The sequence below is a fragment of the Hyperolius riggenbachi genome, chromosome 6 (genome assembly GCF_040937935.1).
Source record: "Hyperolius riggenbachi isolate aHypRig1 chromosome 6, aHypRig1.pri, whole genome shotgun sequence".
NCBI classification, from domain to species: domain Eukaryota; kingdom Metazoa; phylum Chordata; class Amphibia; order Anura; family Hyperoliidae; genus Hyperolius; species Hyperolius riggenbachi.
The window spans coordinates 381,246,264-381,264,100 of NC_090651.1; the positions used below are offsets into that span (position 1 = coordinate 381,246,264).

General features: G+C 46.7%; 1 protein-coding gene across 1 annotated transcript in view; it reads left to right on the forward strand.

The window, feature by feature from the left end:
• LOC137522300 (urokinase plasminogen activator surface receptor-like) overlaps positions 1 to 17,837 on the forward strand; it is a 32,050-nt gene that overhangs the window by 4,641 nt on the left and 9,572 nt on the right. Inside the window, exons 3-4 of the mRNA XM_068242332.1 lie at positions 2,336 to 2,476; positions 3,909 to 4,025. Of these exons, the coding sequence (XP_068098433.1) occupies positions 2,336 to 2,476; positions 3,909 to 4,025 (258 nt within the window). The remainder of the gene's footprint in view (positions 1 to 2,335; positions 2,477 to 3,908; positions 4,026 to 17,837) is intronic.

Below are 17,837 nucleotides of genomic sequence, written 5' to 3' on the forward strand. Positions count from 1 at the left end.
CAGCATAGTTGTCTGTGTGCTAGGCACTGTACATACACATCTCTATCTCATCATGTCACATGTCACTTCAGGTATCCTTTAAAGGGATTGTTGTTTGTACTATACACTCATAGAGTTTGTGATCTGTATTCAGTGCCTCTGAAAAAGTGATCCCCCCCCTGGCGCGTCAGGCTGCACCTAATGATATTACCGTGATATATTGTGTATTTGTATCCACTTATCCAATTGAATTTTATATAAGAAGGTTAAAAAGTTATGTTTTTTTTATCAACATTATACACATAGAAAACCCTAATTTTCTGGTGGTGTTGACAGATGTGGACATATATTACGAGGAGGGGTGTTAGTAATGTACATAATTCTGTTTGTATATAAAACTAGATAATAGTTAATTGATTCAAAAGTCAAGAATATTCTTTTACTTTATAAAGTTAATGTTTAAAGGGTACCTGAAGTAAGAGGAATATGGAAGCTGACATTTATTTCCATTTAAACAATACCAGTTGCCTGGCATTCTTGCCGATCCTCTGCCTCTAATACTTTAAGTTTAGACCATGAACAAGCATGCAGATTAACGTCATGCATGTTCCAGGTATGCGAGTCAGATAGTATTAAAGCCAAAGAGATAAGCAGGATGGTATTGGTACAACTGGTATTGTACAAAAGGAAATGCAATATTTGCAGGATACATATCACTCTCACTTCAGGTTCCCTTTAAAGGATCAAGTTTCAAGGTTTTTTTTTTTTTATTGTGTTAAAGGGGAACTGAAGAGAGAGGTATATGGAGGCTGTCATGTTTATTTCCTTTTAATCAATACCAGTTGCCTGGCAGCCCTGCCGGTCTATTTCTCTGCAGTAGTATCTCAATAAAACCAGAAACAAGCATGCAGCTAGTCTTGTCAGATCCGACTTATAAGTCTGAACCACTGAAACACCTGATCTGCTGCATGCTTGTTCAGGGGCTATGGCTAATAGTATTAGAGGCAGAGGATCAGCAGGGCTGCCAGGCAACTGGTTTTGTCTAAAAGGAAATAAACATGACAGCCTCCATATACCTCTCTCTTCAGTTCCCCTTTAAATTGACTTTTAAATACAATCCAGACGTTTCATCAGAAATGTTTTTCATGGTTCATTTTCAACTTAATTCTGATTAGTTTGAAAATATATTCACAGCCAATATTTTATGATTTAAAAGTGCAAACTATCAAGTCCTAGCAGCTCTAACGTGGTTCAGCATTAAGTATGGCTACCGCTTGAGGAAAAAAGCTGTTCCTGTGTCTAGAGGTTTTGGTAGCGATTGACCGGAATCTTACTCCTGAAGGCATGCGCTGGAAGATGGAGTGAGCTGGGTGAGAGGGGTCCGAGGCAATTTTGGTTGCTCTCTTTCTGCACCTGCTAGCGTAAAGATCCTGCAGGGAAGGTAAACTACAGACAATTATCCTTTCCGCTGATCGGATGATGCGCTGCAGCCTCACCTTTTCTAATGCTGAGCAGGAGCCGAACCATACAGTCATAGATGATGTTATAGTGGATTCGATGATTGCAGTGTAGAACTGCACCATTATATTTTGAGGTAGGCCAAACCTTTTCAGCTGCTGGAGATGGTACATCCTCTGTTGCGCTTTCTTGACAATAGTGGCAGTGTTGTTGTCCCATTTTAGGTCGTTTGAGATTGTGGACCCAAGAAACTTGAATGACTCTACCTGGGTTATTGTGGGTCCATTTATGGTTAAGGGGAGGTGCTTGGGGGGGAGATCTCCTAAAGTCTATTATCATCTCCATAGTTTTGAATTACATGGAATTACCTAAAAAAAAATCCAAATTTTGTGAATTCTGAATTCATATTGGGAAGTCACAAAATTGTAATTTATTACAAATATGTGTTTACACTAACCATAATTATGATTAATTATAATTAGTTTGAATTTGTGGAAATATGTTCACAACAGGTTAGGTTTAGCTTAGAATTTTCTCTTTTACCTCAAACATTTTACCATCCCTCAAACAAACTCGGTAGATGTTTTTGTTCTTTGTGAAAAAAAATGTATGCATTACACTAAAGTAATTTTTTGAGTACTATTCAGAATTCCATTAATTCTAAGTTCGGACTTTTGAGCCAAAATTGTGAAATTCTAAAGTGAAAGTCAGAGTTCAGAATTCCACAGAAGCTGTGCGCTCATTCCTCTTGCACAGTACTGAAACTCACATTTACTTTTTGTAGACAACAAGTAAAGCATGATGCATGATGGAACTTCCATTCCTAAATAATAAAGATAAATACATTAAAAAAAGATTACTATAGCTTAATCTATTGTGTTTTTATTTATTTTTTCAGTGACTTCAGGACCATACTTGCTAATGGAGGGATGTGCCACAGAAAACGTTTGTGTGACCAATAGCGGGATTGTGTCAACCATCACTAATGGACCGTTTTCTATGAACATCACATGCCTAAATGCCTCAATTACCATTCCTAGTAAGTCTACCAAAAATACAAATAAAATTGTCCGTTTATGTTAGTGGTTCATAGTGGTTTCTACCTTAAAGGGACTCCGAGCAGTGCAGAAACTATGAAAAGATGCATACCATTTTGAAGCTCTCTTTCTCCTCTTTCCAACGATATATATACCGCTGCCCTACGCCTTTTAGTTTTCGTTATTTTCGCTGCCGCGATTTCGATTGCTAAAATATTGAAAACTAAAAGGCATAGGGCAGAGGTTTATGTGTCGTTGGAAAGAGGAGAAAGAGAGCTTCAAAATAGTACCATCTTTCCATAGTTGCTTGTATTACACAGGACGACTTTTCCCCAAAGTCAGCAGCTGAATGGAGCTGCCGACTTTGGGGAAAAGTCGTTCTGTGTAATACAAGTAACTATGGAAAAATGCATACCATTTTGCATTTTGCGTTTGCTGCGATTTAGATCGCGAAAATAGTGAAAACTAAAAAGCGTAGGGCAGCGGTTTATATATTGTTGGAAAGAGGAGAAAGAGAGCTTCAAAATGGTATGCATCTTTCCATAGTTTCTGCTCTGCTCGGAGTCCCTTTAAGCACGAACACACCCTTAAATGCCATCTTCTATTACCCCACGCATTTCTCCAAGACTTCTCTAGGGCTTCCCACAGTCTTTGGAATTTCCTCTCCCTCATCCAATTAGCATCATTTCTGCCTACCCCCCCACATAAGCCTAAGCAGGTGAAAAGAGCACATACGTCAAGCGGTTAAAAAGGGAGTCACATAGAGCACGATGTTATTAGCGGCTTTTGTGGTGCCCACAGTACGATAAGGGCACACAATATTTATTTAGCAGAAATATGAAGTCTCATTAGGATAATTATATAGAGGAAGTCCCTAATACAAAAATACGTAAAATTTGAACCAGCTAGGGCACTATCTGCACTTATACCACCCAGGCAGGGCACTCTCTGTACTGAGTTTGTATGTTCTCCCCATGTCTGCATACTCTGATCAAAAGGCACCAGTGAGGTGTTGAGAGTCCTAATCAAAGAGATGAGTAGCCTCAGATAGTCAATTGAGATTTCAAATATTTTGTATCCTTCATTTTTATTTGACATAGTTTTGCTGGTACTAGTCTAATTTAGGGGACCCAGGCAGAAACCTCATAGTGAAATTCTGCGAATGTGATTAGGTAGACAGCACCTTCTTGAACTGCTAGGTTTCAGATAAGTTGTAGTAAACTACGCCCACGCTATTCCACCAATCACAATGCTTCGTGCTATAGAGGGGGGGCTGTGATTGGAGAGCTGAGGTTTCCTGCTGGGTCTCCTGAACTGGACTAGCATCATTTTGCTTGAGTAAAGGATCGGGTCAGTATTGTTTCCTCTATGAAAGCCACACATTACAGTAATATTTGAGACTAAAGCATATTTTCTGTCTTTTTTTGTTCCCAGCTACTCGGCTGACCTGTATCAGTTGCAGCGCTAATTCCCAGGCTCTGTGCTCCGGACCCTCCATCACATGCCCTAGTACTGCCGATGTCTGCATATCTACTTACACCCAAACACAAAGTAGGTGCATGCCGTGCATAGTGTTAGCAATGTTATGCTTTACAGTAATGAACGCGTTGAAGGTGCAGAAGAGCCGCGAGATGGCGACGCAGAGTTCCAGCGGCTGGAACGCGGAAGTGAGGTGAGTTATTCTCCTTCCGCCCGCCTGCCCTGCCTGTTTGCAGCCCGCATTTTGGAGGGGAAGAGAGGCAGAAGGAGGGAACCCAGGTGAGGGAGGGGGGAATCTGCCCCCCCTCCCTGCCGCTGTCCCCACTAACCCTCCTTCTAGCTATACTGGGAGGGCCACTATACTAGCTACACTGGGGCCACTATACTAGCTATACTGGGGTCCACTATACTACCTACACTGGGGGCAGCTATACTGGGGGCCACTATACTAGCTACACTGGGGGCCACTATAGTAGCTATACTGGGAGCCACTATACTACCTAAACTGCGGGCATCTATACTGGGGGCCACTATACTAGCTACACTGGAGGCAGCTAAACTACTTACACTGGGGGCCACTATACTACCTATACTGGGGCAGCTACACTGGGGGCCACTATACTACCTATACTGGGGCAGCTACACTGGGGGCCACTATACTACCTATACTGGGGCAGCTACACTGGGGGCCACTATACCAGCTACACTGGGGGAAACAGCATTACCTACATTGGGACCACTATACTACCTAAACTGGGGGCCACTATACTACCTAAACTGGGGGCCACTATACTAACTACACCGGGGGCATCTATACTGGGGGGCCACTATACTAGCTACACTGGGGGCAGCTAAACTACTTACACTGGGGGCAACTATACTAGCTATACTGGGGCAGTTATATTAGGGGTGACTATACTAGCTACACTGGGGGCAACTATACTACCTAAACTGGGGGCATCTATACTGGGGCCACTATACTAGCTACACTGGGGGCAGCTAAACTACTTACACTTGGGGCCACTATACTACCTATACTGGGGCAGCTACACTAGGGGCCACTATACTACCTAAATTGGGGGCCACTATACTACCTAAACTAGGGGCATCTATACTGGGGGCCACTATACTAGCTACACTGGGGGAATCTATAGTGGGGGCCACTATAATAGCTACACTGGAGGCAGCTAAACTACTTACATTGGGGGCCACTATACTAGCTACACTGGAGGCAGCTAAACTACTTACATCGGGGGCAACTATACTAGCTATACTGGGGGCAGCTATATTGGGGGCCACTATACTACCTTAACTGTGGGCAACTAGCTACCTATACTGGGGGCAACTATGCTAGCTACCTATACTGGGGACAACTTTATTACATATACTGGGGCAACTATATTACCTATACAGGGGACACCTATACCTGGCATTACCTGCCGTGGCACACTTAGTATGCCCCACTCGTTCCTTTCCTTTTTGTGGGGGGGGGGGGTCTTAGAATACCCAGTATCGGGTGTCAAATGCCCTAGGTACGCCGCTGAGTGTAAGTGGTTACACTGTATCTGCACTCAATGCAAACTAGTTGCCCCATGTATTGATCAATATTTGAAAAGTATTCTTCTAAAATTGCCATTTGGGGTATTTTCTCTGTCTTGTAGGAGTGTGTCCCTCTACGCTTATCACTCTTGTGCAGATCTTATCAGCACTACAGTGAATGCCCAGTATGGAGGTGTATGGGCTAGTGAAGAGACAGTTACTGTAAACAATGGCAGTGACAAACATTAGTATTTTAAAGTGGGCCAATCAGCAACGCACTTACACTGATAGGACACGACATTAGAACTATCACCCTACGTTGTGTAGCCCCACCTTCTGCAACCCCCAAATATTAGACTCAGTGAGACATGGACTGCATGACTATCAGAAGGTGTCCTGGAGACCTATGGAAGCTGCCATATTTATTTCCATTTAAACAATACCAGGTGCCTGGTTGTCCCGCTAATCTTTCTTATCAGTAGGGTTTAAATCACACACCCTAAACAAGCATGCAGCTAATCTTGTCAGATTTGTCAAAGACATCTGATCTGCATGCTTGTTTGGGGTCTTAAAGTATTGGAGGCAGATGACCAGCAGGATTGCCAGGCAATGTGCATTATTTAAATGGAAATAAACATGTCATCTCATGTTCCCTTTAAAATACTGCAGAGGGCTTAAAGAGAAACCGTGACCAAGAATTGAACTTCATCCCAATCAGTAGCTGATACCCCCTATTACATGAGAAATCTATTCCTTTTCGAAAAAAACGGATCATGAGGGGGCTCTGTATGGCTGATATTGTGGTGAAACCCCTCCCACAAGAAACTCTGAGGACCATGGACCTGGCAGTTTCCTGTCTGTGAACCTTGATTGCATTGTGGGAAATAGCTGTTTACAGCTATTTCCAACTGCTAAAAAAGCAAGCAGCATCTCCTTCCACTGACATCACCTGCCAGCAGTAAAAATGTCACCATGTGATAAAAGTCAGAATGTACATCAGGGAGAGGAAAGATTTTTTAATGGGCAAACACTGACTAAATTATTGTAAAAAAATGAAACACTTTTTTATTACATTATTTTTCCTGGAGTTCCTCTTTAAGTTCATCAGATTTTTTACTGGCAAATCCAAAAGATGCTCCATCCACCAGGCCACTGTCTTCTATAGCTTAATGGCCTAGTTCTGAGTGTTCTGTGGCTACATAATCTGCAAGCTGGGAAGTAATGTATTCTGAAACCTCTTTCTCATAGGCATTACATTTTTCAGCAGTTTATGAACAGTGTGTTCTGTGTGGGGTCAGGCCAGACTGGCTATGGCTGGATATGGAGTATGACAGGTCGTCATACTCCATATAGAGCAATGTGCTTTGGTCAGACATGACTATCCCCAATTTACCAACTGCGCATCCTTGGATGACTATTTTTGTTAAAGAGCATCTGTACTGTGAAAATCTTACATAAATAAATGTACCAGCCTGTTTGTTGTCTTTTTCTAGCCACCTCTGTGATATTTTCGCTGCTCCCCGCTGCTTTCTTGGTAATAAAATCACTGTCTTATTTATTGTTTTTGTAAACAATGAAGATGGCTGCCAAACAGGAAATACATCATCAGAGCAGGTGCCTGTTTGCAGAGGCTCCTCTCAAGCATGATTTGATAGCTGGAATGTTACACCACTTGTTGCCTTAGCTGCTCGTCTGAGCTCTGAACTGATCTTTCTGCACTCACAGCTGTTCACAAGGTCACAGCTCCTGAGCCTGCAGACGCTGGCTGTGAGCATAGACCTTGTCTGACTCATACACAAAGCAAGCACACAGAGCCTGCAGGGGGCATGGAGTAGGTGTGTATAACTTCTCCCTATCACAGCAGAGCAGTGCATTCCTCTCTGCCTCGACAAGGTTTGACAAAGGAAAGAAGATTAGATTTATTACAGAGACAGTGCAACTAGAAAAGGCTGCAGCAAGCCAGACCACATTAGAACAGGTGTAGGAACTTATAGGATAAAAGAAATAAGCCTGAAAATGTTGTTACAGAGTCTCTACTTTAAGTATTAATGATAACTATTACTGTAGGTGCTAATTACTGAATTCCAGGTCCACTTTACAAAACCTGCCACTTTGCAGGTGCCCTGCCGCTGAACCAGACGTCTAACCATCACATTCAGGCCTGATAAAGGGATAAATGTGACCAAGATCCTAACATTTGCCTATTTCACCAGCTTCAATAATGTCATTGGTCCTGCCGCCTAATGCATTAAAAGTGCCATTGTAATTAAATACTGCATTTCACTTCAGCCACCACTACCAGTGCTGCTCGGATACCCCTTTTCAAAATCCGAGTTGAATTCGGATCCGGATACCCAGATATCCGGATCCGAATCGGATACCCGAATCCAAACTTTTTGGTATCTGAATAAAATCGGATATCCGAACCCAATATCCTGGATATCCGATTGGATTCGGATATCCAAATGGAAAACCGGAAGTGGCCTGTAAATGGCTTAAGTTGCTTTTAAAAATATCTCACTCTCTCTCTCTCTCTCTCTCTGGGAAATCCGAGTTTGCTCGGATAGTGCTATTCGGTAGTGGTGCTCAGCAGAGCTCGAATATTCGAGTAGCTCGAATATTCGAGCTCTTTTTCAGCTATTCGAGCTCGGTATTCGAGCTCCGAATAGCTGTAGCTATTCGAATGGGCTATTCGAGAACACTCGAATAGCCCATTCACTATTCGAGCTATTCGAGCAAACCGGCGCTATTCGAGCTCGGTACCGAGCTCGAATAGCGTCATAGCCCAGATTGATGTGCTTAGAGCCAATCAGAGGGCTCCCAGGCCCTCTGACGGCAGCCAATCACAGAGGGGGACCCTGGCCAGCCCCTACCCTATAAATAGCGGCCGCCATGTTCGGGTTTTCCATGCTTGCCTGAGACTTGTACAGAGAGAGATCTGCTCCTTTGTGCTTTGGCTTAGCAAGTGCTCTATTGTGTTCATTTACCTAGCGTTTTTGCTCACCTACACCTGCCATATACACCTGTATTGTTGTTATTTAGATAGACATTGTATTTTAGTTAGTAGCTTGTGTGTTACATTAGAGACAGGCAGCTGCTGCAAGCTTACAGGTTTAGGCCTCAGGGGGGCCTTGCCTCTGTGGGCAGCTGTCCTCTGTTTATTTCTCTCATCATCTATACCAGTATTTCTGCTGTCCTTTACTAATAGTATTGTAGTTATACTGTACTAGGAGTAGGACACTCACTGACTGTCACTGTTTATAGGCTACTAGCTAGCTCCTGCGTGTGTGCACTCACTCACTGTCTGTGTGTACACACACTCTATTTCCTTCTGATTACTGATTGATTATTGTTAGTTGTACTTACTTACTACTTACTCTTACTGTACCCGTAGGGACACTCACTGTCACTGTTCATATAGGCTACTAGCTCCTGCGTGTGCGCACTCACTGTCTGAGTGTACACACACAACACACACTCTATTTCCTTCTGATCGCTGATTGATTATTGTAATTAGTTAGTTCTACTTACTGTTACTACTTACTCTTACTGTACTAGGAGTCTAGGACACTCAGTCACTGTGTTCATAGGCTACTAGCTCCTGCGTGCGTGCACTCACTGTCTGAGTGTACACACACCCACACTCCATTTCCTTCTGATCGCTGATTGATTATTGTTATTAGTTAGTTCTACTTACTGTTACTACTTACTTACTCTTACTGTACTAGGAGTCTAGGACACTCAGTCACTGTGTCCATAGGCTACTAGCTCCTGCGTGCGTGCACTCACTGTCTGAGTGTACACACACCACCCACACTCCATTTCCTTCTGATCGCTGATTGATTATTGTTATTAGTTAGTTCTACTACTTACTGTTACTACTTACTGTACTAGGAGTCTAGGACACTCAGTCACTGTGTCCATAGGCTACTAGCTCCTGCGTGCGTGCACTCACTGTCTGAGTGTACACACACCACCCACACTCCATTTCCTTCTGATCGCTGATTGATTATTGTTATTAGTTAGTTCTACTACTTACTGTTACTACTTACTTACTCTTACTGTACTAGGAGTCTAGGACACCCAGTCACTGTGTCCATAGGCTACTAGCTCCTGCGTGCGTGCACTCACTGTCTGAGTGTACACACACCACCCACACTCCATTTCCTTCTGATCGCTGATTGATTATTGTTATTAGTTAGTTCTACTTACTGTTACTACTTACTTACTCTTACTGTACTAGGAGTCTAGGACACTCAGTCACTGTGTCCATAGGCTACTAGCTCCTGCGTGCGTGCACTCACTGTCTGAGTGTACACACACCACCCACACTCCATTTCCTTCTGATCGCTGATTGATTATTGTTATTAGTTAGTTCTACTACTTACTGTTACTACTTACTGTACTAGGAGTCTAGGACACTCAGTCACTGTGTCCATAGGCTACTAGCTCCTGCGTGCGTGCACTCACTGTCTGAGTGTACACACACCACCCACACTCCATTTCCTTCTGATCGCTGATTGATTATTGTTATTAGTTAGTTCTACTACTTACTGTTACTACTTACTTACTCTTACTGTACTAGGAGTCTAGGACACCCAGTCACTGTGTCCATAGGCTACTAGCTCCTGCGTGCGTGCACTCACTGTCTGAGTGTACACACACCACCCACACTCCATTTCCTTCTGATCGCTGATTGATTATTGTTATTAGTTAGTTCTACTTACTGTTACTACTTACTTACTCTTACTGTACTAGGAGTCTAGGACACTCAGTCACTGTGTCCATAGGCTACTAGCTCCTGCGTGCGTGCACTCACTGTCTGAGTGTACACACACACCACCCACACTCCATTTCCTTCTGATCGCTGATTGATTATTGTTATTAGTTAGTTCTACTTACTGTTACTACTTACTTACTCTTACCGTACTAGGAGTCTAGGACACTCAGTCACTGTGTCCATAGGCTACTAGCTCCTGCGTGCGTGCACTCACTGTCTGAGTGTACACACACTAAATTTACTTGTGATTACTACTACTGATTATTGTAACTGCTAGTTGTACTTCCTGACTGTTAATACTTACTTACTGTACTAGGGGACACTCACTCAGTCACCTCACCAACCAACCCACTCCATTAAAGTACCCCACTTTTCACCCGCCCTTTTACAAAACTTTTGTCTATACGCCCAAAACATTGAAGATGTCTGGAAGTGGCAGCCAGCGCGGTTTGGGCAAGGGGAAGGGCAGCAAGGGAATCAGGAAGAGAGGGAGCAGCATTGTGGCAAGCCGCGGCCGCGGGCGCGCCACCATGCACAGTTCCGCAGCAGCAGCAGCAGCGTCAGTGGCTAACATTCCTCCCATAGCCACTGGCCGTGGACGCCTTGGGCGCCGCCCAGGAGGAGCATCTGCAACTCACGCTGCAGAGACACAGCAGCAGCAGCGTGTAGCACCTGCTCCCATTTTCCTCCAGCCGGGTCGGAAACGTCCCATTGAGGAAAAGGATGCAGACACTGTGGTGCAACTCATGACGGAGGATGAGCAGCCCGCCATCAGCTCTGCATCCGAGGCCTCCACCCTCACCACCACCACCCCTGTTCGCAGCAGCCGCCCAGCAGGGCCTGGGGAGGAGGCCAGTTCACCGTCAGTCGCCGACCTGTCACTCAGCACTCTTTTGACCCCAGGCATGATGAGTCAATTGAATGCTGTTGTTGGCGATTTGGAGGAGGAGATGCTGATGGGCACTTTGGGGGAGGAGGGATTGGACAGCAAGACTGTGGCGACAGTCAAGCGTCCCATCCATGCATCAGCAGAGGAGTTTGGGGGGTCATCATCAGAGCAGGACATGTTTCAGGAGGGGCATGATGATGATGACCCGGTGACAGACAGAGACTGGGTGCCAACACATCCAGAGGATGTCGTCCTCAGCAGCTCTGAGGAGGAGGAGGAGGATGCGGTTGTGGGCCTTGCAAGGAGGCGCATCATTGCAAGCATTGGCAGCGTCCCACAGCCTGCTGGTGTCTCAGGCTCAGCAGCAGCAGCAGCAGCATCAGCCAGTACCACCACCAGCCGCACCCAAGACCCCCCCCCCCCCCCCAACCACCACAGGGAAACAGGCAGCAGCGCTTCCATGCCGTAGGGGGATGTTTTTGTCACCAATCTGGCGGTTTTTCACCATGCCCACAGTGTACAGCAAGTACGCCACTTGCAACCACTGTCAGCGGAAGTTGAGCAGAGGTGCAGACCCCTTGAAGTTCAGCACCAGCTCGCTGATCAACCACCTTTCTGCGAAACACTTCCACCAGCATGAGGAGTTCCAGAGGCTGAAGGCATCTGGTGCTGGCAGTGGCACCAATCCCATCACTGCACAGCCTTCAGCAGCAGCAGCAGCAACAGCAGCCACCCGCCCTCCTGCTCCTCCAGCAGCACCAGCAGGAGTGCGGAAACGCCCTGCTCCTCCCCCCTCTGCAACTCCTGCCGCCGACACTGAGGCCTGTTCTGGCAGCCAGTCCTCAGTGGCCTCCTCTGCTCCGTCTGCTGATTCCCGTGCCAGCAAAAAGGCACGCCAGAGCCTTTTGAGCGAGTCCTTCCAGGGGGTGGTTAGGGCTCTGCCTCCCAGCAGCCGTCGCGTGCGGCAGCTGAACGGCTTGCTGGCACGGGCCATGTGCTCCCAACTCCTGCCGTACACGCTCGTGCAGGAGGGGAGCGACATGCGGGCGCTGCTTGCTTGTGCAGCCCCAGACTGGCAGCTCCCCAGCAGACACTTCTTCGCCCGCAAGGCCATTCCTGCACTGCACCGCTTTGTGATGGCCAATGTGGAGCGAGGGCTGGAGCACGCGGTTGGTGAAAGGGTCCACGTCACCATGGACTCCTGGAGCAGCCGCTTCGGGACAGGCCGCTACCTGTCCTTCACTGTCCACTGGGTCAGCTTGGTGGAAGGGGGTGAGGATGGGAGAGCAGCAGCGGGCACAGCAGCAGCAGCAACACAGTGGGTGGTGCCACCCCGCAGGGTCAGGGGAACTGCAGCGGGTTCCTCCGATCCTCTGCCATCCTCCGCCACACCTGGCCAAACCCCCCGCCTCAGCAGCAGTGTGAAGGCCCGCCACTGCCAAGCGCTGCTGCACTTGGTCAGCCTTGGCAAGACCAAGCTGACGGCAGCCCACGTGTTGGCCAAACTCCAGGAGCAGGAGCGGATTTGGCTGACCCCCAGAGGCCTCAGAGTCGGAGAGGTGGTGTCCGACAATGGGGCCAATCTGGTTGCTGCCATAGACAGGGGAAACCTGACCCACATCCCCTGTCTTGCCCACGTGCTGAACCTGGTGGTGCAGAAGTTCCTGCGCACCTACCAGGGGATGGACGAGCTGCTGGAAACGGCAAGGAACGTTGTGCGTCACTTCCGGCGCTCGGCTGCAGCCTGTGCGAGCCTGGAAGACGTGCAAAAGGAGCTGGATCTGCCACGCCATCGGCTGATCATTGACGTTCCGACTCGCTGGAACTCCACCCTGGCGATGTTGGAGCGTCTGGTTGAACAGAAGCACGCTGTCAACCACTACCTTGCCCTGGCCACTGTTTCCGCAGCTCAGAGAAGGGACAAGACCAGCAACATCCCGTCCATCGTCCCCGATGATGACTGGAGGCACATGCAGCAGGTGTGCTTAGTGCTGGCTCCCTTCCTGCAGGCCACAAACATGGTGAGCAGGGACCATGCTATGGTCTGCGAGTGGGTGCCCCTGGTTTCTCTGCTGAACAGGGCACTCGATGCTTTGCTGGCACAGGGAGCGGCAGCCTTGGACCAGCAGGAGCGGCAAGCAGCTGCACAGTCCACCTCTGAGGGGGAGGAGGAGGAGGACTTGGTGGAGGTCCCTGACCTGGCTGCTGATGAGGGGGATCAGCGCAGTGCAGCTGAGTTGGTGCGGGGGTGGAGAGAGGATGAGGCAGCAGAGGAGGAGGATGAGGAGGACAGCACTGACGTCGATGTGCCAGCAGACGTGGCCCGCCTCTTCCCAATGGCAGCGCACATGCTGACGTGCCTGCGCAGGGACCCCAGGGTGATCCAGATGAAGCAGAGGGAGGACATCTGGATCAGCATGATGTTGGACCCACGCCTCAAGGGGAAGTTGAGCCAGTTCCTGCCGCCTGCAGGAGGAGACCCAGCGCAACAAATAAGGAGCTTGCAGCAGGCCCTTGTTGAGCGCTTGGAGGAAGCCTTCCCCCAGCCTTCCACCCCCACTGTCCAGCAGCCAGCACAGAGGCAGCAGCAGGTGCCTGCATCCAGCAGCAGCAAGCGCCCCACAGACCTGCTGTCTCTCAGCCACGAGCTCTACAGGACTGTAGAGGCTCCGGCAGCAGTGACTAGAGAGGAGATGCATGCAGCAGCATCCTCCTCCGGTCACAGCCAGCGCCTGACCCGCATGGTGGCTGACTACATGGGGTCCTACAGCGGGCTTGACAGCGATGCCCCTGTTGATCCCATGGAGTATTGGGTCAAGCGCATGGAGATCTGGAGCGAGCTGGCGCAGTACGCCCTGGAAGTGCTGTCCTGCCCCCCTTCCAGCGTGCTGTCCGAGCGCTGCTTCAGTGCAGCTGGTGGCGTGGTCACCGAGAAACGCTCACGTCTGTCTCACAAGTCTGTGGACAGACTGACGTTTCTCAAGATGAACCAGGCGTGGGTGGAAGGCGAGTTCCTGGCCCCTGTTGTCGGCGAGAGGGGGACATGAACTGGCTGCCGGAACTTAGTACCATCGTTAATGTGCCTTACCACCCTTTACCACCTCCTGGCTCCTGCTCACTAAGCCAGCCTGGTTCACTTTGACTATTACGTCGCCTGCAGCCACACATTTCACACCTACAGTGGGCTGCTGCTGTGTACTGCCCTTCTGCTGTCTGTCTGTGTTTCCCACTGCCAGGGTACACAGAATTACCGTCTGCTGCCACTCTGCCACCAGCTATTACGTCACAACAATAGCTGCTCACACTGCTCCTCCATTCCTCCTGCTGCTGCTGTCTGTCTGTGTTTCCCACTGCCAGGGTACACAGAATTACCTTCTGCTGCCACTCTGCCACCAGCTATTACGTCAAAACAATAGCTATATTGGTTGTAAAACCAAAACCAAAAAAAACCAATAAAAAAAAAAAAAGGTTTAATTTTTCTGAGGTGCCCGGGTTGAAAACTGTGTTGTCCCAGTTGTGTATTGGACACAATGTGGGCTGCACGACCGCTGTCTGGGACCTCCTGTTGTGTTTATTTACAGCCCTGGTATCACCGCTAGGTACCAGGGCTATTATGTCACGCTGCCTACCTGCTGCCACACTCACACTGCTCCTCCATTCCTCCTGCTGCTGCTGTCTGTCTGTGTTTCCCACTGCCAGGGTACACAGAATTACCGTCTGCTGCCACTCTGCCACCAGCTATTACGTCACAACAATAGCTGCTCACACTGCTCCTCCATTCCTCCTGCTGCTGCTGTCTGTCTGTGTTTCCCACTGCCAGGGTACACAGAATTACCTTCTGCTGCCACTCTGCCACCAGCTATTACGTCAAAACAATAGCTATATTGGTTGTAAAACCAAAACCAAAAAAAACCAATAAAAAAAAAAAAAGGTTTAATTTTTCTGAGGTGCCCGGGTTGAAAACTGTGTTGTCCCAGTTGTGTATTGGACACAATGTGGGCTGCACGACCGCTGTCTGGGACCTCCTGTTGTGTTTATTTACAGCCCTGGTATCACCGCTAGGTACCAGGGCTATTATGTCACGCTGCCTACCTGCTGCCACACTCACACTGCTCCTCCATTCCTCCTGCTGCTGCTGTCTGTCTGTGTTTCCCACTGCCAGGGTACACAGAATTACCGTCTGCTGCCACTCTGCCACCAGCTATTACGTCACAACAATAGCTGCTCACACTGCTCCTCCATTCCTCCTGCTGCTGCTGTCTGTCTGTGTTTCCCACTGCCAGGGTACACAGAATTACCTTCTGCTGCCACTCTGCCACCAGCTATTACGTCAAAACAATAGCTATATTGGTTGTAAAACCAAAACCAAAAAAAACCAATAAAAAAAAAAAAAGGTTTAATTTTTCTGAGGTGCCCGGGTTGAAAACTGTGTTGTCCCAGTTGTGTATTGGACACAATGTGGGCTGCACGACCGCTGTCTGGGACCTCCTGTTGTGTTTATTTACAGCCCTGGTATCACCGCTAGGTACCAGGGCTATTATGTCACGCTGCCTACCTGCTGCCACACTCACACTGCTCCTCCATTCCTCCTGCTGCTGCTGTCTGTCTGTGTTTCCCACTGCCAGGGTACACAGAATTACCGTCTGCTGCCACTCTGCCACCAGCTATTACGTCACAACAATAGCTGCTCACACTGCTCCTCCATTCCTCCTGCTGCTGCTGTCTGTCTGTGTTTCCCACTGCCAGGGTACACAGAATTACCTTCTGCTGCCACTCTGCCACCAGCTATTACGTCAAAACAATAGCTATATTGGTTGTAAAACCAAAACCAAAAAAAACCAATAAAAAAAAAAAAAGGTTTAATTTTTCTGAGGTGCCCGGGTTGAAAACTGTGTTGTCCCAGTTGTGTATTGGACACAATGTGGGCTGCACGACCGCTGTCTGGGACCTCCTGTTGTGTTTATTTACAGCCCTGGTATCACCGCTAGGTACCAGGGCTATTATGTCACGGCGAGCTGCCTGCCTCATTGACTGCCTGCTGCCACACACTCATCCTCCTCCTCCTGCTGCTGAATTTACCTCCTGCTGTCTTTGTGTTTCCACTGCCAGGGAGCACATACAATGGCGCTTCCAACATGCGTGCGCCCACCAGCTATTTGTTACGCTCAAAAATAGCTGCATTTCTTTAAAAAAAAATTTGAAAAGAGAAATACGTGAAGAAGAAGAAGAAGACGATATTGAAAAAGAAGGAGAAGGAGAAGATGAAGAAGAAGATGAAGAAGAAGATGAAGAAGAAGAAGATGAAGATGAAGAAGATGAAGATGAAGAAGAAGAAGAAGATGAAGAAGAAGAAGATGAAGAAGAAGATGAAGAAGATGAAGATGAAGAAGAAGAAGAAGATGATGAAGAAGATGAAGAAGAAGAAGAAGAAGATGAAGAAGAAGAAGATGAAGAAGAAGAAGATGAAGAAGAAGATGAAGAAGATGAAGAAGAAGATGAAGAAGATGAAGATGAAGAAGAAGAAGAAGATGATGAAGAAGATGAAGAAGAAGAAGAAGAAGATGAAGAAGATGAAGAAGAAGAAGAAGAAGATGAAGAAGAAGAAGAAGAAGATGAAGAAGATGAAGAAGATGAAGAAGATGAAGAAGAAGATGAAGATGAAGAAGATGAAGATGAAGAAGATGAAGATGAAGAAGATGAAGAAGATGAAGAAGAAGAAGAAGATGAAGAAGAAGAAGAAGAAGATGAAGAAGAAGATGAAGAAGATGAAGATGAAGAAGAAGAAGAAGATGATGAAGAAGAAGAAGAAGAAGAAGAAGAAGATCTAGAAGAAGATTAAGAAAGATAAAGAAGAAGAAGAACAAGTATATACAGTAACACTACACTACTGAACCAAATTAAGGACACAACTTCTCTTTCCACATTTTTTTTTAAAGGAACATCCCCACATAATCACTTGCTGTTGTTACTTGGAAAAAAAGATGTTTCTTGCATCATTCACCCTCAAAACAAGTGTTGGAAGCTATTTTGGGCCAATTCGAATAGTCAGCTCGAATAGTGAGCTCGAATACCGACTCGAATAGTGAGCTCGAAGTCCGAGGTCGAATCGAATAGTAAAAAATATTCGACTCGAATATTCGACTGACCTCGAATAATTTACTATTCGAATTCGACCAAATTCGAATTTTTAAAAGGGGTATTTGAGCACCACTACTATTCGGATTTACAAAGATATCCGGAATCTGGTTCAAAGTTCGAATAGTGAAAAAAGTTCAGATTATCTGGGTAGTTTGGATACCCAAATATTGGATGAGCAGCACTGGCCACTACGTAATTCATAGAATGGCTGACTGATGCACAGTTAATCAATGAAAGCTATTAAGGCCTTAGTTTAACAAATCTTTCCCCACTTATGCGCTCAGGTGTAAAAATACATATAAACTTCTAAAAGTGAAAAAAAGAATGAGAGGTAATCTCTTTCCTTTCCTGATGACAAAAACACCAGTATTACTAGAAAAGTGTTAATTCAAGACACAAAATAGACAATGCATTTCACAGGCACCAGTCTGCTTCCTCAGGTTCGTACAAAGTGCCTTGCAGCAAGGTGAATGGAATATGGCGCCTCTGATCCTAATACTTATAAGAATACTAACATTTTAATGTTACAATTTTAACT